The sequence below is a fragment of the Oncorhynchus kisutch genome, linkage group LG6 (assembly GCF_002021735.2).
Source record: "Oncorhynchus kisutch isolate 150728-3 linkage group LG6, Okis_V2, whole genome shotgun sequence".
Classification (NCBI taxonomy): domain Eukaryota; kingdom Metazoa; phylum Chordata; class Actinopteri; order Salmoniformes; family Salmonidae; genus Oncorhynchus; species Oncorhynchus kisutch.
The window spans coordinates 36,980,897-37,005,757 of record NC_034179.2 but is presented as its reverse complement, the minus strand read 5'-3'; the positions used below and the strand labels follow the sequence as shown (position 1 = coordinate 37,005,757).

The window sequence follows — 24,861 nt, the reverse complement described above, 5'->3', positions numbered from 1 at the left end:
TGGTTGAATAACCATTGTGTGCGTTTGACCATGTGTTTTGTCTGTGGCTTTGTTTTAGGATTGCATACTTTAGGGAGTTTAAAGACAAAGTTGTGAGCCCAATTATAAAACTTGATTCTGCTCATCTGCAATACATTGCATTGTAACACGCCATTGGAGAATCCCACTATTCTTCAATGACTGAGAGAGCCAGCCCATTACATTACTCACCATTTCCACTCTAACAATACAGCCATTGTGTGTTCATTGATCATTGCTTAACACTTGGTGTCTTTTGGGACACGTGCCGATTTAAATTGAGAGGTACGCCACACAATACAGCCTCAATACCCCCAGAACAATGCAATGAATTATCATTCAATTATAATTCTTTGTCAATAGTGGTTTGACATTTTTCTGTAGATGGCTCTCTCTCAGAGAGCAGTCTTTTTCTGTGGTCCTGTCAGAAACCAACCTCTGTGGCCTCCTTTCTTTAGCCGACTCCACTCTTGGCACTGCAACATTTGATCTCCTAATAGTCTCCAGCCATTCTACAGTTCATAACAATACTATACACTAGAACTCTTGTCTTCATCCAGCTTCTCTATCATAAAAGATGCATTTGTTTCCCAAAAAGTGATTTGAATTGGACTCTTGGCCTAGCTCAATCAAAAGTCATTTCCTCTGGCTATTTTCCTTTGCGCAAACCTCACCCATATTTTAATACGACGTTTAAAGCTCTCTCTAAAACTCCAAGGCCATGTCAGAAGTCTCCACGACTGTGTCACAGGGTAATGAATTAGACAAACACTACATGAGGTTATGAGGGAGAGATTCTCCACAGCCTCCTTAAAGCGGTAATCAGCAGTTAAAACAATAAGAAAGCATCCTCCCGCCCCTGGTTCGGTAAAAAACGGACTTTAAATTTCAATCATGCTGTAACGCTGAATTTCCGCGATATAGATTTAATAGAGCCCTTAACCATGTTTTGGTGCTATATGGTGTTTTTACATTTACTTTGTTTACAAACATTGGAGTAAAACAATCTTATATTTTGAGTTCTGATGGGGGTACGACAGTTGAACTAAGCTGATAAGTTATATTCTGTATGTATCAATGGGTACATAATCATTCATTTATACATCCAAAAATTGATTTTGAGGCGGATCAAGATTGAGCATTGAATGTTCAACTTCAAATCTTCAAAACAGAGTAAATCTTGACTGAAAACTGGATTTTGTCAGATCTGCTGTGCAAACTCCGCTTTAGAGTGGTACATAGAGATGATCTATCAGGTCATTGTCAGATGAGTGACTCTCCAGTGAAATTCACAACTGTTATTCATTTTGCAGATCAAGTGTCCATGTTAGGACAACCTCAGTCTCAATATGAACACCATATAGACAATATTTAATGTAACTGAGAAAATGCTGTAACATGTACAGGAGTTATGGATTTTTTTTACAGGGACGGCTAGGCTCTCTCCCCTGCTTGTGTTCAGTGGCTTATATGTCAGCCTGGATCTGCCAAAGTACTTGTACGACATTTCTATAAATATTAATTGACGTAGTGTCCTCCTTTACCACATGTACTGTTGAATGGTATGACTAAGGCCAGAATTAAATCCAATTGCGCTTTCTGAACAATGAGTCTTTTAAAGGCAATGTTCCTGCGTTCACGGAGACCGCATTCACGGTAAACGCTGCACATGTCGGCTCAATTGGAAAATTACCTTTAAATGGCACATTGTCAACAAAACACGATCAGATTGAATCCCAGCCTAAATCATTCTGGTAATAAAGAGAAGTGTGTTGTTGTTTGAAATATACCTAGACCACTAGATTCCATTCCAGACCATTTTATTCCAAAGTAGGGGAATCTGGCTACTATAGAAGTTCCAAACATGGTCAAACAGTTTTCTAGCTCTAAACTAACAATATGTGGTTGGGTGACCTATCATTCAATCTGGAATCTGTACAACATCACCATGAAACAATACAGACCTGAGTATCACATTGCTATGACAACACTCACAGCTGAGGGATATTACAGTACTAAAGGCTGTGAATGATCTCTCTCACTTCACCTTTTTTTTTGTGCGATAACAAACATACCAGAGAGCATGCAGAGCCAAGAGGAAAGGGCACTGGAGCATTGGCATCATAAAGATGCTGTATGTTGCCTCATGGTGATTTAGCGACATAATAGCAACAGTATGCAGCAGTAATGTAGTTCTCTGTCTAGGTTTTGTCCTGCATTCGGATTGATTCATCTCATCACTACAGGAGTAGCAAAATAAAAACCCTGGCACACTGTGTTACAGAGTATAACAGCGTTCGAAACATCTCGTTTCTAGCAGTTTCTTCTGACAATTTGTTCCATATGCCTGAGAGCTAACTTAGCTTACCTCGGCCTTGTGCGTCGTTTGAACACACACATGCATAGTGCACACACAGTGGTGTACGCACACACACACACACACACACACACCAGCTCTTACTTAGTTCCTCTGTAGTTCACTTGTGAGGCACACTGTGCTTGGCGTACATCAGTGCCCTCTTGGTTTTTAGGACCCTGGGCGAAAAGCTCCTTGAAATAGTGTCTTTGTTCTGAGCTGAAAATATGCATTCTTCTTGTCGGCTTTGACCTTCGCTTTGCTGAGGGAAACCAGAGTTCAGAGGAGGGACTTGACACTTTTTCTAATAGAGGCCCATTATAAGAGAATACTAACACATTATAAGCAGATACTTTTGACAAGGCATATAGGGGCAGATTCCGACTTAGGTCATTTACGCTTTTCCTAACCACGCTTTTCCTACGCACTTCTCAGTAGTTGGCATTCAGACACCTTATGCAGGTGTGTAATGGGCTTTGCAGGTGTGGTTCCATTGAGCGAGCTGAAAACATTTAATTCAACCGCTGAAAACCCTCCCACTTGCTGGCAACAGATTTTCTCCTGGAGTTTTCATTCAATAGGGTTTTCAGTACATTTTTCTTAAGCCATCCCTTTAAATATGGTGTACCTTTTTTTATTATAATTTTGGCAACAGGCTCACTAGAATACATCGAGAGAACAAGTTCAGAATATAGGAATCAATTAAAGAAAGCCATAAAAATACATGCATATTGGTCCCCTTTTCAGCACCAACTGGTAGATTTAAAAACACTCAGTCCAGTCATGGTGTACTGTGCGCCAGGCTCCAGGTTTAACCTGCTACGTGTGGTCTGAGTTCCATAAGGATTCAAATGGCTACATGCCCCAAATTATTCCACGTTAGCCTAATATGACCCACTAATGCTAGCGACCCTCAGGAAACACACGGACGTGACAGAGTAAAGAAAGCTAAACAGAATTAAATGGAATGATGCAAAATGTAAGCTACAAATTGACCGAATGTATGTGGGTATTACTGACGGTGGCTCATGATAGTGGCTAATATATAACATGGTACAAATTGTCAAATAAAATGGAGAAAAGTCTGGGCATATAATTAAAACATTCTAAATCACATTCATCAACTTGGCAGGTTCAGCCCTACAGAAGCTGATAGCTTGGGTCTCCAAATTTCATCCACGCAAATTAAGAAGGAACACAATACCAATGTTGAATAACGGCACATCTATTTATAGCCTACTTCACTGTGGAAAAGGGGCCGCAATAGGTCTTGTTGATTTTTTGTTTGCCTCCATATGACAGGTTTCACATTCGTCTCCAGGGATCCTCATGAAAAATGATCAAAAAAATATCTGTGGATTTACAATCCCCTTCTCCAAATGGATTACTCATTTACCTAGCTTTTATCAATATATACACTGCTAAAAAAAATAAAGGGAACACTTAAACAACACAATGTAACTCCAAATCAATCACACTTCTGTGAAATCAAACTGTCCACTTAGGAAGCAACACTGATTGACAAATGTCACATGCTGTTGTGCAAATGGGATAGGCAACAGGTGGAAATTATAGGCAGTTAGCAAGACATCCACAATAAGGGAGTGGTTCTGCAGGTGGTGACCACAGACCACTTCTCAGTTCCTATACTTCCTGGCTGATGTTTAGGTCACTTTTGAATGCTGGTGGTGCTTTCACTCTAGTGGTAGCATGAGACGGAGTCTACAACCCACACAAGTGACTCGGGTAGTGCAGCTCATCCAGGATGGCACATCAATGCGAGCCGTGGCAAGAAGGTTTGCTGTGTCTGTCAGCGTAGTGTCCAGAGCATGGAGGCGCTACCAGGAGACAGGCCAGTACATCAGGAGACGTGGAGGAGGCCGTAGGAGGGCAACAACCCAGCAGCAGGACCGCTACCTCCACCTTTGTGCAAGGAGGAGCAGGAGGAGCACTGCCAGAGCCCTGCAAAATGACCTCTAGCAGGCCAAAAATGTGCATGTGTCTGCTAAAACGGTCAGAAACAGACTCCATGAGGGCCCGACGTCCACAGGTGGGGGTTGTGCTTACAGCCCAACACCGTGCAGGACGTTTGGCATTTGCCAGAGAACACCAAGATTGGCAAATTCGCCACTGGCGCCCTGTGCTCTTCACAGATGAAAGCAGGTTCACACTGAGCACATGTGACAGTCTGGAGACGCCAAGAACGTTCTGCTGCCTGCAACATCCTCCAGCATGACCGGTTTGGCGGTGGGTCAGTCATGGTGTGGGGTGGCATTTCTTTGGGGGGCCACACAGCCCTCCATGTGCCCGCCAGAGGTAGCCTGACTGCCATTAGGTACCGAGATGAGATCCTCAGATCCCTTGTGAGACCATATGCTGGTGCGGTTGGCCCTGGGTTCCTCCTAATGCAAGACAATGCTAGACCTCATGTGGCTGGAGTGTGTCAGCAGTTCCTACAAGAGGAAGGCATTGATGCTATGGACTGGCCCGCCCGTTCCCCAGACCTGAATCCAATTGAGCACATCTGAGACATCATGTCTCGCTCCATCCACCAACGCCACGTTGCACCAGACTGTCCAAGAGTTGGCGGATGCTTTAGTCCAGGTCTGGGAGGAGATCCCTCAGGAGACCATCCGCCACCTCATCAGGAGCATGCCCAGGTGTTGCAGGGAGGTCATACAGGCACGTGGAGGCCACACACACTACTGAGCCTCATTGTGACTTGTTTTAAGGACATTACATCAAAGTTGGATCAGCCTGTAGTGTGGTTTTCCACTTAAATTTTGAGTGTGACTCCAAATCCAGACCTCCATGGGTTGATAAATTTGATTTCCATTGATAATTTTTGTGTGTCATTTTGTCAGCACATTCAACTATGTAAAGAAAAAAGTATTCAAGAAGAATATTTCATTCATTCAGATCTAGGATGTGTTATTTTAGTGTTCCCTTTATTTTTCTGAGCAGTGTAAATTACAATGCATGGAGAATGCTGTTGTTTCTGTCGGAAAAAAAAGAAAGTAGATCCTTTTTCCACTTGGAAACGGTAGGTTCGGCTCAACCATATTAATGGTTTCCTTGTGTGGAATTATGAGGGAATTAAGTCAAGATCAGAATATGGCACATATGTAGACACGCTTCCACCACATCTTCATTTGTTAGATCCCCACCCAAACTAATAGCGGGTGAATAGCATGCTATTCTTATGCTTAAGTTCAAGGCCAGAATACGCATTTAGAGAAAAGTGTATAAAAAGGGAATTAAGTTCCATTTACACACACTTAACTAGGGTCTGAATCGGCCCCTTAATGCTTCATCATGCATTATACTGTACCTGTACGCCTTAAGTAAAGTGTTAACCAGTATTTTGAAAACACAAACATCTAAATCATGACATATTGAGTACAGCACGTTCACGAGGAATCACGGCCATCAGCCATTGAGAGCTATAATTTGTATCTTTATTCCCATGAGTACAGTACAACCAAGGAAATAAACAAATCTAATTTAATCCAAAATAATAACTCTCTCAATTGAAGGGGCTTTATTGTCATGGGAAACATATGTTTACATTGCCAAAGCAAGTGAAATAGATTTTTCTTTAAATGTAAGTTAACTTTAAATAATAAAAAAGTTGATAGTTAACTTTATACTCCCGAACTTCCAAAAGAATAAAGACATTTCAAATGTCATATGTCTATATATAGTGTTGTAATGATGTGCAAATAGTTAAAGTACAAAAGGGGAAATAAATATGGGTTGTATTTACATCTTGCTCGTGTGATTGCACACTGGTATTTCACCCAATAGATATGGGAGTTTTATCAAAATTGGATTCGTTTTCAAATTCTTTGTGGGTCTCTCTCTCCTCCCTATGGATAGTGTTTTGACAGATTGACTTACACTGTGGGCACAGTGGTCAGATGCAGTGAAGGAAACCCATTTCCTAAATATTGAAGAGTGATATTTTGATTTCACAGCAAGGGTTAACTGTTCTGGGTGTGAGATGTGACCTAACCTACTGGTTATGTCCAGTGTTGTTCTATAGGGAACAGGAGAATGGGGGTTGGTCATAATTATGTGTGTGACTCAGGAAAATGTGACCTTGTGAGTGAGAGCATTGAAAACACCTAAACAGTAACTTTTTCCTAGTCAGAGACGTGAGCATATCATGTGCTCACTGGAGTGACATTCAATTCACTCTGTCCATTGTGATTGGTTGTTGTGACTCAGTGTGACTGTGACACGTGGCACATGGAGGTGTAATTCAGATTGATAGCATCAGTGACACAGCAGCATCACGGAGGCCAGGCCGGGGCACAATGAAAAGCATTGTGTCGTTAAGTCGGGTCCCGCTCACTCTCTCTCCTCGAGGCATTCTTAGGTATTCTCTGGAAGTGGACTCAAGTGAGGTCCTAATTTTCCAGTAATTAGAGAATACCTCAGGGACACAAGACATGCGGTGTGTGTGATGCCTGTAGCCAATGAGAGGAGATAAAGCTATAATTCTTCCATGGCCCTTGCTGATGAACCAGCTGAGAGTTGGCAGCATAGCATCATCTCTGGCTAATACAAATAGACAGAGAGGAGGGAAACAGCTGTCTTTCTCACCTTGTGAACTTCCTAGTATCAAATCACATTTTATTTGTCACATGCACCAAATACAACAGGTGTAGACCTTACTGTGAAATGCTTACTTACAAACCCTAAACAAACAATGAAGTTCAGGAAGTAGAGTTTAGAAAATATTTACTAAATAAACTAAAGTAACACAATAAAATTACTTAACAATAACGAGGCTATATACAGGGTGTACCAGTACCGAGTCAATGTGCGGGAGTACAGGTTAGTTGAGGTTAATTTGTAAAGTGACTATGCATAGATAATAAACAGCGAGTAGCAGAAGTGTAAAAACAAAGTGGGGGTCAATGTAAAAAGTCTGGGTGGCCATTTAGTTAATTGTCCAGCAGTCTTATGGCTTGGGTGTAGAAGCTGTTAAGGAGCCTTTTGGTCTTTGACTTGGCGCGCCGGTACAGCTTGAGGTACAGTAGCAGAGAGGACAGTCTATGACTTGGGTGACTGGAGTCTTTGACCATTTTTTGGGCCTTCCTCTGACATCGCCTAGTTTATACAGTGGGGCAAAAGGGTATTTAGTCAGCCACCAATTGTGCAAGTTCTCCCACTTAAAAAAGTGAGAGAGGCCTGTAATTTTCATCATAGGTACACTTCAACTATGACAGACAAAATGAGAAAAAAAATCCAGAAAATCACATTGTAGGATTTTTTATGAATTTATTTGCAAATTATGGTGGAAAATAAGTATTTGGTCACCCACAAACAAGCAAGATTTCTGGCTCTCACAGACCTGTAACTTCTCCTGTTGAAGTGTACCTATGATAAATTACAAGCCTCTCATCTTTTTAAGTGGGAGAACTTGCACAATTGGTGGCTGACTAAATACTTTTTTGCCCCACTGTAGGTCCTAGATGGCAGGAAGCTTGGTCACAGTAATATATTACAAGTGGTTGCCATGCCAGGCAGTGATGCAATCGGTCAGGATTCTCTCGATGGTGCATCTGTAGAACTTTTTGAGGATCTGGGGACCCATGCCAAATCTCCTGAGGAGGAAAAGCTGTTGTCGTGCCCTCTTCACAACTGTCTTGGTGTGTTAGGACCATGATAGTTTGTTGGTGATGTGGACACCAAGGAACTTGAAACTCTCGACCCGCTCCATTTTAGACCCATTGATGTTAATGGGGTCGTGTTTGGCCCTCTTTTTCCTATAGTCCACGATCAGCTCCTTTGTCTTGCTCACATTGAGGGAGAGGTTGTTGCCCTGGCACCACATTGCCTGGTCTCTGACCTCCTCCCTATAGGCTGGCTCATCGTTGTCGGTGATCAGGCCTACCACTGTTGTGTCGTCAGCAAACTTAATGATGATCTTGGAGTCGTGCTTGGCCACGCAGTCGTGGGTGAACAGGGAGTACAGGAGGGGACTAAGCACGCACCCCTGAGGGGCCTCAGTGTTGAGGATCAGCATGACATATGTGTTGTGAAGACAATTGCCAGTTGGTCCACTCATGCTTTGAGTACACAACCTGGTAATCCATCTGGCCCTGCGACTTTGTGAAAGTTGATCGGTTTAAAGGTCTTGCGCACATCTGCTGTGGAGAGCGTGATCACGCAGTCGTCCAGAACAGGTGGTGCTCTCATGCATGCTTCAGTGTTGCTTACCTCGAAGTGAGCATAAAAGGCATTTAGCTCGTCTGGTAAGCTCGCATCACTGGGCAGCTCACAGCTGAGTTTCCCTTTGTAGTCCATAATATTTTTCAAGCCCTGCCACATCCGACGAGCATCAGAGCCGGTGTAGTAGGATTCAATCTTAGTCCTGTATTGACACTTGACCTGTTTGATGGTTCGTCTGAGGGCATAGCGGGATTTCTTATAAGCGTCTGGATTAGTGTCCCGCTTCTTGAAAGCGGCAGCTCTAGCTGTTAGCTTGGTACGGATGTTGCCTGTAATCCAATGCTTCTGGTTGGGATATGTATGTATGGTCACTGTAGGGACGACGTCGTCGATGCACTTACTGATGAAGCCGGTGACTGAGGTGGTATACTCCTCAATGCCATTGGATGAATCTCAAAACATATTCCACTATGTGCTATCAAAACAGTCCTGTAGCGTAGCATCACGTCAACTGACCACTTCTATATTGAGCGAGTCACTGGTACTTCCTGCTTTAGTTTTGGCTTGTAAGCAGGAATCAGGAGGATACATTTATGGTCAGATTTGCACGCATCTCTGTGTGTGGAGTAAAGGTGGTCTAGAGTTTTTTTTTTTTCCCCCTCTGGTTGCACATGTGACATGCTGGTAGAAATGAGGTAAAACATATTTAAGTTTGCCTGCATTCAAGTCCCCAGCCACTAGGAGTGCCGCTTCTGGATGACCATGTTCTTGTTTGCTTATGGCCTAATACAGCTCGTTGAGTGCGGTCTTAGTGCTAGCATCGGTTTGTGGTGGTAAATACAAATAATATAGATGAGAACTCTCCTTGTAGATAGTGTGGTCTACAGTTTATCATGAGGTATTCTACCTCAGGCAAGCAATACCTTGAGACCTCTTTAATATTAGACATCGCTCACCAGCAATTATTGCCAAATGGGGACACACCCCCTCTCCTCGTCTTACCGGACGTAGCTGCTCTGTCCTGCCGATGCACCAAGGAGCCAGCCAGCTATATATTATCAGTGTCGTCGTTCAGCCACTTCTCGAGAAACATAAGATATTCGTTTTTAATGTCCCATTGGTAGGATAGTGTTCATCGTAGATCGTCCAATTTGTTTTCCAATGATTCCAAGTTGGCCAATAATACGGAGGGTAGTTGTGGTTTACCTACTCGTCGGCTAACTCTTACAAGGTACCCCTCCCTCCCTCCCCCCTTTTCTCTGTATTTTCTACGCGCCGATGACAGGAATTTGAGCCTTGTCTTGACAAAGCAGTATATCCTTCACGTCGGACTCATTAACACAAAAAATATTCATCCAGTTCGAGGTGAGTAATTGCAGTTCTGATGTCCAGAAGCTCTTTTTGGTCATAAAAGACAGTAGCAGCAACATTGTGTACAAAATGAGTTACAAACAATGCGAGAGAAAATAAAATAGCAGTTGTTTAGGAACTCGTAAAACAGCAGCCATCCCCTCCGGCGCCATTATACTTGAAGAGACCGTTCTAAGATCCACATACTGCACTCTTCTATGATGACAAAAAGTACCTGAAAAATGTAATAAAAGGTGCTAAGCCAGACACAGGTGATCCAGATCTATGTGATTAAATAAATTATTTTTTGTAAAATTTGTGTTGTACCAGCATTGTTCAAATGCTGTAAAATTGTAAAGGTAGCAACACTCTCTATACCTGAAGGGACAGTAGCTGAGCCTAAACATGTGTTTTCTGTGCTCTACATCATCGTAGTCACTGATCAGTTCTGATCAGTAACTGACCGCCTTCAAACATAAGCCATCAGTGGTTGAGAGGGGGTCCTGGTGTTACATGCTTCAGGAGACTTTGAGTGATGAAAAGAGTGAGGGAGGGAGGCTCTGAGAGAATGAATGAAAGAGGGGCGCCAAATAGCACACTCCCAATCAGCTAATGTCCACGTAAGAACAATACATTCAACGTCCTTGGTGATCCACGACTGGGTGAGAAAAATAGAAAAACATTGTGTTGTCTAAGCACCCTCTATCTCTCTCCCTCCCTCCTGAAGCATGCAACACCCTGATGATACATTCATGCCATAAAGACAGTCTGCACTGGGCACCCTGTGCCTCCTTTCAATATAAAAAAAACAAGTCTATTTGCAGCATTATTTATTTATTTAAAATTCCTCTTAAAGAGAGTTGCCAGGCAACAGAGGGGAGGCTAGTGAGGAGTGAGAGGAAAGAGAGATGTGAGAGGCATGGATTATGGTTTGGAGAGTAGGATAGACTGTATCAGCCCTGTATGGTGAAAATAAGTGCTGGAGACAGAGGCTCTCTGGTAGAACAGAGGACAGGGGATATGCAGTGCTGTGGGTGTTACACATCACGAGCCTACGGGGGAAAAGTTCAAATGGATGGTGGTTACCAACATGTGAGCAGTCAGACTGTTATAATGTCAGGTGATGCATCTGCTGCACCAAAAATGTGTCACATGCGCCGAATACAACAGTTGTAGACCTTACCGTGAAATGCTTACTTACCAACGACTTAACCAACAATGCAGTTAAGAAAATATTTACTAAATAAACTAAAGTAAAATAACAATAATGAGGCTATATACAGGGTAACACAGGTTAGTCGAGGTCATTTGTACATGTAGGTAGGGGAAAATGACTATGCATAGATAATTAACGGTGAGTTGGAGCAGTGAAAAAACAAAGGGGGCGGGGCATTTGATGAATTGTTCAGTCTTATGGCTTGGGGTTAAAAGCTGTTAAGGAGCCTTTTGGACTTAGACTTGGCACCACTTGCTGTGCGGTAGCAGAGAGAATGGTCTAGGACTTCGATGACTGGAGTCTGACAATTCTTTGGGCCTTCCTCTGACACCGCCTAGTATATAGGTCCAGTGATATACTGGGCCGTACGCACTACCCTCTATAACGCCTTACGGTCGGATGCTGAGCAATTGCTGTACCAGGACGTGATGCAACTGGTCAGGATGCATTCGATGGTGCAGGTGTAGAACATTTTGAGGATCCGTGGACCCATGCCAAATGTTTTCAGTCTCCTGAGGGGGAAAAGGTGTTGTCGTGCCCTCTTCATGACTTTCTTGGTGGGTTTGGACCATGATAGTTTGTTTTGTTGGTGATGTAACTTGAAACTCTCGACCCTCTCCATTACAGCACCGTCAATGTGAATCAGGGCGTGTTCGGCCCTCCTTTTCCTGTATTCCACGATCATCTCCTTTGTCTTGCTCATGTTGAGGGATGGTGTTGGAGTTGTGCTTAGCCACATAGGCGTGGGTGAACAGGGAATACAGGAGGGGACTAAGCACACACCCTTGAGGATCAGCGTGGCAGATGTGTTATCTACCCTTACCACCTGGGGGCAGCCCATCAGGAAGTCCAGGATCCAGTTGCAGAGGGAGTTGTTTAGTCCCTGGGTCCTTAGCTTAGTGATGAGCTTTGTGGGCACTATGGTGTTGAACGCTGAGCTGTAGTCAATGAACAGCATTCTCACATAGGTGTTCCTTTTGTCATCTGTGGATCTGTTGGGGTGGTATGCGAATTGGAGTGGGTCTAGTGTTTCGGGGATGATGGTTTTGATGTGAGCCACCCACTGAGTGGAAAATCAAATCCCTAAAGGAATGCAGGTGTAGCGGAAATTATTTAAAATCACACTGTGATTGCTAGCTCTGCCTGAAACGCATAAGCCAAATAGTTCCCCCTTGGACCAGGGGATTTCTCTTTAGTCTACTGGTTGACTTAATTTTGGTTCTTGAACTACCAGGTACGAATCCCACCTGTTAGTCTGTCATCTATATTCTCCTGGCTCCTCCTATCTTCATGACATTTCAAACTGTCATAAATCTCTGTTTGCAAGAATTACACAAGACAAGCCAAAGCTAAAGAAACAATGTTTTATTGAAGTAAAATACTTATGCAAAAAAATAATATTCCAACTCATATGTTACATGGAGGTCCAGTTTGACTGGCCATGACTAATGTAGTTTCACAGGCACCTATGGAGATGGGTCAGAGTCAGACAGTACGAGTTGATTTCAGAGGAGAGCGAGAGAACCAAAAGAGCTCAAACAAACACATCACATCAGAGTGATACATAGCATGCACATGGCACATTTACATATCCTCATGATCATCACCTCCAGGACATTTATGGCACTTGGTGTCAAAGGAAGGCCAAGAAGATCATTAGGGACCTCAGCCACACGAGCCACGGTCTGTTCACTCTGCTACCATCTAGCAGACAGAGAAGGTACAGGTGCATCAGAGCCAGGGCCGAGACAATGAGAAACAGCTTCGTTCACAAGGCCATCAGACTGTTGAACAGCCATTACTAGCCGTCTACCTGCCAGGTACTCTGCATGGTGAGACTAATGCACCATGTACAGAGAGACATTGAACACTGGTCAATTCATATACTGTTGTTTACTCACTATGTATATATTGTATTCTCGACATAGCTCATCCTAATATACCTAATACTGTACATACCATTTTATTTTCAAAATTATAAACTGTCTATATACACACCACGTATTAATATTTATATTCTTGATTCTGACACTGCTCACTATCTACTTTGGATTGTTAATTGGACTCGTTCTGACATTTATTTTGATACTTTTTTCATTATTTGTGTATTAGTATTGTATTTGCTAGACATTCTACTGCACTGTTGGAGCTAGTAACATCAGCATTTCACATCTCTGTACACGACCAATACGTTCTTATTTGATTATCATCATTATCGACTCCTTTCATCAATCATCTCGGTAGCTTCCATTTGGCATGTTAACACAGTAGGACAACAGATCTAATGGTCTCTAGAGACACACAGTATGACATGGGGGCTAGCAGTGGGAAGGCAATTGAGTAACACAGGATGGTTACATGAATGAAGTCTCCAACCTTCCAGAGCTCAGAGAGATATCACACGGAACGCCAAAGCAGAGCTGCATTACAATGCAACGTTGAAATAAATGTGACATGGATTCAGCTACAATTAATCAGACAATGAAGACTAGTGCTTGGTTTAATATGGTATTTAAAAGGATATGAACATTGGACACAATATAATTTCAGATAAAAAAAATTCACCTCATAAACTTGTCAATTCTCTCCCTGTGAACTGTAACAAAGCCTACCTCCTAATTGTGAGGGCTTAGTGCAGTCTGAACATAGTTGGCAAAATGTGAAGAGTATGGCAACATAAAAAAAATGACTGAATATTTGAACTGAAACCAACAGTGTAAGGTAAAAACATTAAGCAAATGGTCAAAAAATAAATACTGAAATAAAATGCAGATGTACAGGTAGATAATGTAAGGAAGCACCTTAATAAGGACATGCCAATTTTGAATGCCTAGCATTACAGTCTAGACTCACAGAAGGCTATAAAAACAAGAGTTAAGAGCGCAACATAAAATAACAAAAGCAACAGATAAATATTAAAAAGGGTAAGCAAACGTCCCTGAACCCTTAAAGTCAATGTACTGTAACGTGTGTGACACATGAACCTGACTTCATTATCCAGCGCTAGCAGATTCTAACCGCCATTTCCGCTTCACAGATAGAGCCTTTTCACATAGGAAACAGCTCAGCCCATGACTCAATACAAGCACTTCATTAGTTTTGACCCATTATTGTGAGCATACATTACATGGCCAAGAATATGTGGACACCTGCTCGTCGAACATCTCATTCCAAAATCATGGGAATTAATATGGAGTTGGTCCCCCCTTTGCAGCTATAACAGCCTCCACTCTTCTGGGAAGGCTTTACACTAGATGATGGAACATTGCTAGGGAGACTTGCTTCCCTTCAGCCACAAGAGCATTATTGAGGTTGGATACAGATGTTGCAGTCGGCGTTCCAATTCAGTCCAAAGGTGTTCGATGTCAGGGCTCTGTGCAGGCCAGTCAAGTTCTTCCACACCGATCTTGACAAACCATTTCTTTATGGACCTCGCTTTGTGCACAGGGGCATTGTCATGCTGAAACAGGAAAGGGCCTTCTCCAAACCGTTACCACAAAGTTGGAAGCATAGAATCATGTAGAATATGCTGTAGCGTTGAGATTTCCCTTCACTGGAACTAGGGGGCCTAGCCCGAACCATGAACAACAGCCTCAGACCATTATTCCTCCACCAAACTTTACAGTTGGCACTATGCATTCGGGCAGGTAGCGTTCTCCTGGCATCCGGCAAGCCCAGGTTCGTCCGTCAGACTGCCAGATGGAAACCCATTTCATGAAGCTCCCGACAAACAGTTATTGTGCTGACGTTGCTTCCAGAGGCAGTTTGGAACTGAGTAGTGAGCGTTGCAACCGAGGACAGATTATTTTTACGCGCTGTGAGCTTCAGCACTTGGTGGTCCCATTCTGTGAGCTTGTGTGGCCTACCACTTCACGGCTTTCCACAATAACAGCACTTACAGTTGACCGGGGCAGCTCTAGCAGGGCAGAAAAATGTCCTCACTGACTTGTTGGAAAGGTAACATCCTATGACGGTGCCCGGCGATTTCACTGAGCTCTCAGTAGTATGGGCCATTCTAACGCCAATGTTTATCTATGGAGATTGCATGGCTGTGTGCTCGATTTTATACACTTGTCAGCAATGGGTGTTGTTGAAATAGCCGAATCAACTAATTTGAAGGGGTGTCCACATACTTATGGCCATGTAGTGTATATTGTACTTTGACTTATGTTGTATTCATCCTTTTCAGTGCTTTAATTGTTGGTACTCTACTGTATTAACCACGTCATTCTTTACTGAGGTAAAAATTAAGTATGTGTTTGGTCAAATGTAACTGTTCTCATACCCACTGTCAAAACCTGTTGCTTAGTGCTCTCCTGTTGGGCTTGGGAAACTAACAGAGAATTAGACAATCTCCTGACATTATGAGAACGTTCAGAGAACTCCCTTTAGTATAGTAGCATGTTCACTCATCAGGAGCAGTACCTTACCCACTGGGCACAGACATCAGTTCAACATCTAGTTTTGAGTTACATTTGGTTGAGTTGTCAACTAATGTAAATTCCACACAACATCTCACCATGTCATTGGATTTAGAATAAAACTTGGGTGAAAAATCCACTCAGTTTTCCACATCACGTGGAAACAACATTGATTTAACCAGTTCTTGCCTACGTGGGTACCCACTTTGCTCAACGTTGAGAATTCTAGAAATCGTCAGGGAGGTACTCAGGTCCAGACTCATTGAAATAAACTAACGTTTGTGGGCATGGCGTAGCGTTTGGCTGGAGCAAAGGGTTTTAGTAGCCAGGCAAGAAAATCTCCAACTCCCTGCGACATTTGCATGCTATCTTGAACATGCACACGTTTTATGATTACATAAGACATTTGTTGTTACAGTAACCTCAAAATGTGGCCAGGGATGTGATACTCATTTTAAAGTTGAATAAATAGTGTTACATTAGTTTGTAAGAGTCTTAACTTTAAGCTATTTACTGTATTACAAAAGAAATAGAATTGTTTGGTCGACAATGCAAACAACTAAACATTTAAGGGAAATATCTGCTGCTTGTATAGTTCCATCGGAGCCACTGGCTTAAATCTATTCTCGAACTTCTATTTTCTGTTGACATGGAGACCTGAATCACACAATTTGTTAACTGATCGACAAGTTAATAGGATATTTACTGTATTGCAAAAATATTTAATTGTGCTTGGTTGTCAATGCAACCAAAAATAGACATATGAATGAGATCCTTAGATAACTATCCTTAGATAGTTTCATCCGTGCCACTATCTGGCTTTAATTCCAGCTTGTCTACAAATGTATACTTACAATTTGAATTAATAGGGCTAAATCAGATGAAACATTAAATGCACTTTAAATACAGTTTGATTTAATTTAGTCATTGTTTAACTTACATTTTTGGTTGAGATGGAGACATGAATCCAACTTTATATTTTACTAACTTGTAGATTCCATTTGAAATCAACCAAAGCTTGAATCGTGTGTTGAATTGAAATAATAGCGGTTGATGACTTTAGAAATGCTATATAGGCCTAAATATCATCATTGATGATATATGGTCATATTTCATTTGCTCTGTTAAACCTACCCTTGACTTTGATAACAACGGTGAATATATCAACAATCATTCTCACAATAGCACATTAGTAACAGTTGATGACAAATATCAAAGTTTAGCAGGGCTTGGTAAAAAAAAATCTTAAGTGCGTCAATCTAATTAACAAACAAAAAAAATCCATCAGTTTCTGTTTTTTTTGCATCTCTATCCGCCTATGTCGGCCTCCCGCCACTGCAGTAGAAAATGGCAGAGCTACAGTGCTGTTTGTCAGACCAGGACACATCTCAAAAATCTGTCTTCTTACAAAAACGTCTGAACGGTTTGGCTTACTAACGAATATAACAACTCTATGGAAAGATGAAACTAAAGAACACACTGGTTTTGCTCTATGATCCCCACAAGTGTCACAGGACCGGTCTGAATGTAACCCAGTACCAGTTTTAAAAAATGAACGGAAGGCTGGAGGTAGTTTTGTGCCAACAATAATAGGGGTTAAATGTGTGTTCAAAAAACAAAAATATTTCCTGAGCTTTCTTATATCTCCTATAAATAGGACAGACACATCAAAACCTTATTCCTTATGTCTGTTCTCCCACGTATGAATGCGTTACTCAATGCGCTATAGTGGTGAAGGCCAAAATCAAAATCAAATAGTCAAATGATGGATAATTTAGCTAACTTAAAACAATTCCATATGTTAGCTTAGTAGAACCCCCCCTACAGTTGTTTTCTCATAGTGGATATTACGTTGAAGATCTGATGTTGTTTCAAAGGTATAAATTCAACATATTTCGAAAATTGGTTATGATATATTCCTGTGGTTGAAATTACAACAGTTGATTACTTTTTTCAAATCCAATGTATTTTCCACGTCACAATACGTTGACTTAACCAGTTTGTGCCAAGTGGGTACAGAGTCTAGTGGTTATGGTGACACATGCATGCACACACAAAAAACATCAGTGCATTGCAAAAAGAAAGTGTCAGAGGTGTTTCATGGATGCAGAGACAGACAGACAGAAGCCCTCCCTCTCAGTGTGTAAGCTTGGCTCAGGAGCACATTGTAAAGATAAATCATACTCATCTTACTTTCAGTCCTATTCTAGTTTCATGGTGGAACTGTTATTGTTATTGTAACTTTACACCGGTAAAAAAAACATTGCAAAATAAACAAAAGTAGCATAACTTTACACTGTACAGTACGGTATAGACTGGAATGTAGGCAAGTTAATTTGAGAATCACATACGATAACATGATTTGATAATGAAAGACGGGGATGGTAGGAGGAGTTTGAGAGTCTCTTCCAATTTCCGTGGGAGTGCTGAGCTTTACATTGAGATAGTTTGACCTCTCGGTGACCCCTCCCCTTTGAACCTTCTTCCTCAGTCTGATAGAGTCTCTGGTAAGGAGGGTTCAGAGGGTGATACCATAGTCTCATAGTCTGTCAGGGAGCTCAGTCCCTCAGTCCTATTATAGTCCCACAATTTACAAGGAGAATCCCACTGAGTTACATGATGCAGAGGAACACATGAGGTACAGCAGAGGGAGGGAGAGAGAGACGCAGCATGGTCTCAACCTACCAGACAGAGAGCTTTGTTAGATTTGATAAAATATGGTAATTATATAGAGAACCATAAACTATCAAAGGAACCTTGAATGGGAAGGAATTAACCATAAAAAATATTTGGAGGATGAAAACAAACCGGTTTGGTCATAAGTGCATCGCTTAATTAAACTCAAGTGCTCCGTGACAAACGTGTAGCCATCTAGAGGATGTCATGGTAGAGGAAACTCCAGGCCATTCTCAGCTATCCACGTCTTACGAAAAAGGTCATTTCTTACAACTGAATTACTGTATTACAATGCAGTTTTTTTTTTTGTCAATTCACTTCTCTAGCTCATAATATGGTTGGGAACTAACATGCTTTCTACCTAAACTCAGATTCATTGGAAGACACACTTCGGACGCGAGTGTCACAAATTATACACTTACATATGCAGTGTTTAGTCATATCTATTTGGTTTATATCAAGTGTCTCTAGATTGAATCCTAGAATGTACATAATGTATCACCTCATAGCAAAAGTTCACCTTAGTCTTAAATTTCCTTTAAGCCTACAGTTCACACAACATTCCTAATTTGATTGCCTAGAATTACATGAAGTAAATAAAAATAAAATATAAATATAAAAATAGTTGTGGATGTACACTTTTCATTCATCCCCCATTCAGAAACACTTAGCAGTCCGAGCACGGTCGACACTTTTTAAAAGAGAAAGAAAAGCTGACAACACTATCAACAGATTTGGGGGGGGGGGGGGGGGTGACCACAGCAGTGTTAGGCTTACCTGTTGCCTCCTATGATGGGTTCTGAATAATGATTACATTTAAATGACATGGACTTTATGGCTATATACTGAAAATATACATTCCAATATTTATATAGAACTATCTTAAAGATACAAATGTGCAAAATTTGTAAACAAATGAGATCCTTGGTGTAATTGGTTGGAGGGAGCTCAGTCACAGCCTGGTGGGCTCCTCGTCACTGTCGCTGCAGTTCCCACAACAGTCCTGACAGGGGGTGATACAGAACAGATTTATCAGGAGGCCCAATAAGAAGTTAATGAGGAAAACATTGGAGCATAGATAGACAGGACACCAATATGTATGCTTCAGGAGCATGATGTACTACAGTACCCATACTGCTCGGTGTGAGATCTTACACGGTGGGTGCATGGTGGGTTATGTAGTACATAACAAATGCTAAAATAGGTTTATTCTGGTTTATAAAAAATCCCAGTCGTCAATAAGAATACATACACTTACAGCCAAAAACATGGAGAGTCAATGACAAACAATACTGAGGTTTTCTGTTTAATAAGGTTGAGGAGCTCACCTGTCTCCCAAAGAGCCTCTGCAGCAGCCCTTGTTTAGGTGGTGGCGAGGGCTGTCCTCTCCAGTCCAGGTCCGGGGGAACTGTCCCGTCTGTGTGAAACACATTGAGCTCCTGAAAGCACTCAGACTCGATCATCTGGAAACAGAAGAAACAACATTGATCGCAACGTCAAACCTAAAATCGTTTGATAAAGGGGCATATCAGGGTAAAGAGGACTTTGAGATGCGTACCAAATGGCACCCTATTCCCTACATTGTGCACTAATTTTGACCTTATGAGCCCTGGTCAAAAGTAGTGGACTAAATAGGGAATATGGTGCTGTTTGGGGCAGAACCCAAGTGTTTTTTTGCCAGGCCACTGACCAGCACATTAGTATGATAAAGGTGAAGGCCATCTTGATAGGACAGGGAAGTGAAAGCATTTAAAAATAGAGCTGATTTGCCCAGTGTCTTTGTCTGACATAGCTGATAGGAAAATAATTAAATAACTAAAAGTGTTTTAAAACAGGCTGATGACAAATCAAACCACGGCAGTCATTTTTCCTTTTGGTGCATGCGTGTGTGACCTCTGACCTCCATCTGCCAGGGGATGGACACGCTGCCTGTGGACACTTTACAGTAGAAGGAGTCATCTTTGGGCTCCAACTCCACCCCCTTGACCGTGGAGAACTGCTCGATGTCCAGTACGTCCTTACAGTAAATGGCCTGGGGCTGGGGAAGCAAACAACATTGTCTGTCTACTGTATGCACTGTACATTTATGTGCTCTGACAATACCTTCTTAATTACTCTTGAGGGTATTAATGTCAAATGGTATATACAGTGGGTATCATAAGTATGAATCTCCACTGAATTAACCTTTTTATTTGTCAATCTCCACAAAATACTCTGTATACTCAGACTTTTTTTAAAGACTAATGAAAAATACAACACTAGTATACAAAAGTATGTGGACACCGCTTCAATTGAGCAGATTTGGCTATTTCAGCCACACCCATTGCTGACATATGTATAAAATCGAGCACAACCCACGCAATCTCCTTAGACATACATTGGCAGTAGAATGGCCTTACTGAAGAGCTCAGTGACTTTCAATGTGACACCGTCACCTTTCCAACAAGTCAGTTCATCAAATTTCTGCCCTGCAAGAGCTGCCCCGGTCAACTGTAAGTGCTGTTATTGTGAAGTGGAAATGTCTAGGAGCAACAACAGCTCAACCGCGAAGTGGTAGGCCACACAAGCTCACAGAAAGAGATCGCTGAAGTGCGTAAAAATCATCTGTCCTGAGTTGCAACACTCACTACAGAGTTCCAAACCGCCTCTGGAAGCAACTTCAGCACAATAACTGTTTGTCGGGAGATTCATAAAATGGGTTTCCATAGCCGAGCAGCTGCACACAAGCCTAAGATCACCATGCGCATTGCCAAGTGTTGGCTGGAGTGGTGTAAAGCTCGCCGCCACTGGACTCTGGAGAAGTTGAAATGCGTTCTCTGGAGTGATGCCAGGAGAACGCTACCTGCCCGAATGCATAGTTTGGTGGAGGAGGAATAATGGTGCGGGGCTGTTTTTCATGGTTCGGGCTATGCCCCTTAGTTCCAATGAAGGGAAATCTTAACCCTACAGCATACAATGACATTCTAGACGATTCTATGCTTCCAACTTGGCAATGCCCTTTCCTGTTTCAGCATGACAATGCCCCCGTGCACAAATGCAAGGTCCATACAGAAATGGTTTGTCAAGAATGTGTGGAAGAACTTGACATCCCTAGCCACGTCCTCAGAGCAGGCGCAGACCAGCTGGCTGGTGTGTTTATACGGACATATTCAATCAATCCCTATCCCAGTCTGCTGTCCCCACATGCTTCAAGACGGCCACCGTTGTTCCTGTTACCAAGAAAGCAAAGGTAACTGAACTAAATATCGCCCTGTAGCACTCACTTCTGCCATCATGAAGTGCTTTGAGAGACTAGTCAAGGATCATATCACATCCACCCGACCTGTCACCCTAGACCCACTTAAATTTGCTTACCACCCCAATAGGTCCACAGACAATGCAATCCCACTGCACACTGCCCTATCCCATCTGGACAAGAGGAATACCCTATGTAAGAATGCTGTTCATTGACTACAGCTCAGCATTCAACACCATAGTACCCTCCAAGCTCATCATTAAGCTTGAGACCCTGGTTCTCAATCCTGTCCTGTGCAACTGGGTCCTGGACTTTCTGACGGGCCACCCCCAGGTGGTGAAGGTAGGAAACAACATCTCCACTCCGCTGATCCTCAACACTGGGGCCCCACAAGGGTGCGTTCTCAGCCCCCTCCTGTACTCCCTGTTCACCCATGACTGCGTGGCCATGCACACCTCCAACACAATCAACAAGTTTGCAGACGTCACAACAGTGGTAGGCTTTATTACCAACAACAACAACGAGACAGCCTACAGGGAGGAGGTGAGGGCCCTCGGAGTGTGGTGTCAGGAAAATAACCACTCACTCAATGTCAGCAAAACAAGAGATGATCGTGGACTTCAGGAAACAGCAAAGGGAGCACCCCCCTATCCACATCGACACAACAGCAGTAGAGAAGGTGGACAGTTAAGTTCCTCAGTGTTCATATCACAGACAAACTGAAATGGTCTACGCACACAGACAGTGTGGTGAAGAAGGCTCAACAGCGCCTCTTCAACCTCAGGATGCTGAAAAAAATGTGGCTAGTCACCAAAAACCCTCACTCACTTTTACAGATGCACAATTGAGAGCATCCTGTCGGGCTGTATCACCACCTGGTACGGCAACGCCCACAACCGCAAGACTCTCCAAAGAGTGGTGTGCACAACGCATCACCAGGGGCAAGCTACCTGCCCTCCAGGACACCGACAACACCCAATGTCACAGGAAGGCAAAAAAGATCCAAGGACAATAACCACCCGAGCCACTGCCTGTTCACCCCACTTCCATCCAGAAGGCGAGGTCAGTACAGGTGCATCAAAGCTGGGAAAGAGATAGAAGCGGTTTTTCAATCTCAAGGCCACCAGTTTGTTAAAACAGACACCACCAGCACAGAGAGGCAGCTGCCTACCTACAGACTTGATATCATTGGCCACTTTAATAAACGGAACACTAGTCACTTCAATGCCACTTTAAAAATGTTTACATATCTTGTGTTACTCATCTCATATGTATATAATGTATCCTTCACTATCTATTCTTTACCATCTATTGCATCTTAGCTGCTCTGTCACTGCTCATCCATATATTTTATACTTATATATTCTTATCCCATTCCTTTACCAGATTTTATGTATTAGGTTTTGTTGTGGAATTGTTAGATACTGCTGCACTGTCAGATCTAGAAGCATAAGCATTTCGCTAAACTCGCAATGACATCTGCTAACCATGTGTATTTGACCAATAAAATTGGATTTGATTTGACTAGCCTGCACAGAGCCCTGATCTCAACCCCATCGAACACCTTTGGGATGAATTGGAACGCCGGATGTGAGCCAGGCCTAATAGCCCAACCTCACTAATGCTCTTGTGGCTGAATGGAAGCAAATCCCCACAGCAGTGTTCCAACATGTAGTGGAAAGCCTTCCCTTGAAGAGTGGATGCTGTTATAGCAGCAAAGGGGGGACCAACTCTATATTAATGCCCAAGATTTTGGAATGAGATGTTCGACGAGCAGGTGTCCACATACTTTTGGTCATGTACAGTGATTAGATAAGTATTCACCCCCCTGAGTAACATGCTAGAAACACCATTGGCAGTGATTACAGCTGTGAGTCTTCTTGGATAAGTCTAAGAGCTTTGCACACCTGCAATATATCTATTCTTTTTCAAGCTCTGTCAAGGTGTTAGGGGTCATGGCTAGACAGCTATTTTCAAGCAGATTTAAGTCAAAACTAACTTAGCCACTCAGGAACATTCAGAGTCTTATTGGTAAATAACTTCAGTGCAGAGTTGGTCTTGTGTTGTAGGTTATTCTCCCACTGAAATGTGAATTTCTCTCCCAGTGTCTGGAATAAAGCTGTTTTAAAAAAAAATCTTTATTTAACTAGGCAAGTCTGTTAAGAACAAATTCTTATTTACAATGATAGCCTACCAAAAGGCAAAAGGTCTCCTGTGGGGACAGGGGCTGGGATTACAAAAACACATCACGACAAGAGAAACACCACAACACTACATAAAGAGAGACCTAAGACGACAACATAGCATGGCAGCAACACATGAAAACACAGCATGTTAGCAACCCATGACAACAACACAACACGGCAGCAGCACAACACGGTAGCAGCACAAAACAAGGTACAAACATTGGGTACAGACAACAGCACAAAGGGAAAGAACGTAGAGACAACAATACATCACGCGAAGCAGCCACAACGATCAGTAAGAGTGTCCATGATTGAGTCTTCGAATGAAAAGATGCAGATGAAAGCGGTCCAGTTTGAGTGTTTTTTGCAGCTCTTTCCAGTCGTTAGCCGAGGCAAACTGAAAAGAAGTGGCCCTGGGATGTGTGTACTTTGGGGACCTTTAACAGAACGTGACTGGCAGAACGGGTGTTGTATGTGGAGGATGAGGGCTGCAGTAGATATCTCAGATTGGGGGGAGTGAGGCCTAATATGGTTTTTATAAATAAGCATCAACCAGTGGGTCTTGCGACAGGTATACAGAGATGACAAGTTTACAGAGTAGTATAGAAGCATTGGTGGCAAATCTGATGGCCGAATAGTAAAGAACATCTAGCCGCTCGAGAGCACCCTTACCTGCCGATCTATAAATTACGTCTCCATAATCTAGCATGGGTAGGATGGTCATCTGAATCAGGGTTAGTTTGGCCGCTGGGTTGAAAGAGGAGCGATTACGATAGAGGAAACCAAATCTAGTTTTAAGCTTTGATATGTGCTCAGAAAAGGACAGTATACCGTCTAGCCATAGTCCCAAGTACCTGTATGAGGTGACTACCTCAAGCTCTAAACCCTCAGAGGTAGTAATCTCACCGGTGGGGAGAAGGGTATTCTTCTGACCAAACCACATGACCTTTGTTTTGGAGGTGTTAAGGGCAGAGAAAGCTTGTTGGACACTAAGAAAGCTTTGTTTTAGAGCGTTTAACACAAAATCCGGGGAGGGGCCAGCTGAGTTTATTAAGACTATCATCTGCATATAAATGGATGAGACAGCTTCCTACTGCTTGAGCTATGTTGTTAACTAATACAGGTTTTCCACTAGGATTTTATTTTTACCCCGAAAAATTCCCCAGTCTTTGCCGACGACAAGCATACCCATATCATGATGCAGCCACCGTCATGTTTGA

General features: G+C 42.5%; 1 protein-coding gene across 1 annotated transcript in view; it reads right to left on the bottom strand.

The window, feature by feature from the left end:
- Positions 1–12,473: 12,473 nt before the first annotated feature.
- LOC109892772 (G protein-coupled receptor kinase 6) overlaps positions 12,474–24,861 on the bottom strand; it is a 62,401-nt gene continuing 50,013 nt past the window's right edge. The window contains exons 14-16 of the mRNA XM_020485541.2: positions 20,121–20,258; positions 19,549–19,683; positions 12,474–19,223 (exon numbers count right to left, since the gene is read on the bottom strand). Of these exons, the coding sequence (XP_020341130.1) occupies positions 19,173–19,223; positions 19,549–19,683; positions 20,121–20,258 (324 nt within the window). The 3' untranslated portion in view covers positions 12,474–19,172. The remainder of the gene's footprint in view (positions 19,224–19,548; positions 19,684–20,120; positions 20,259–24,861) is intronic.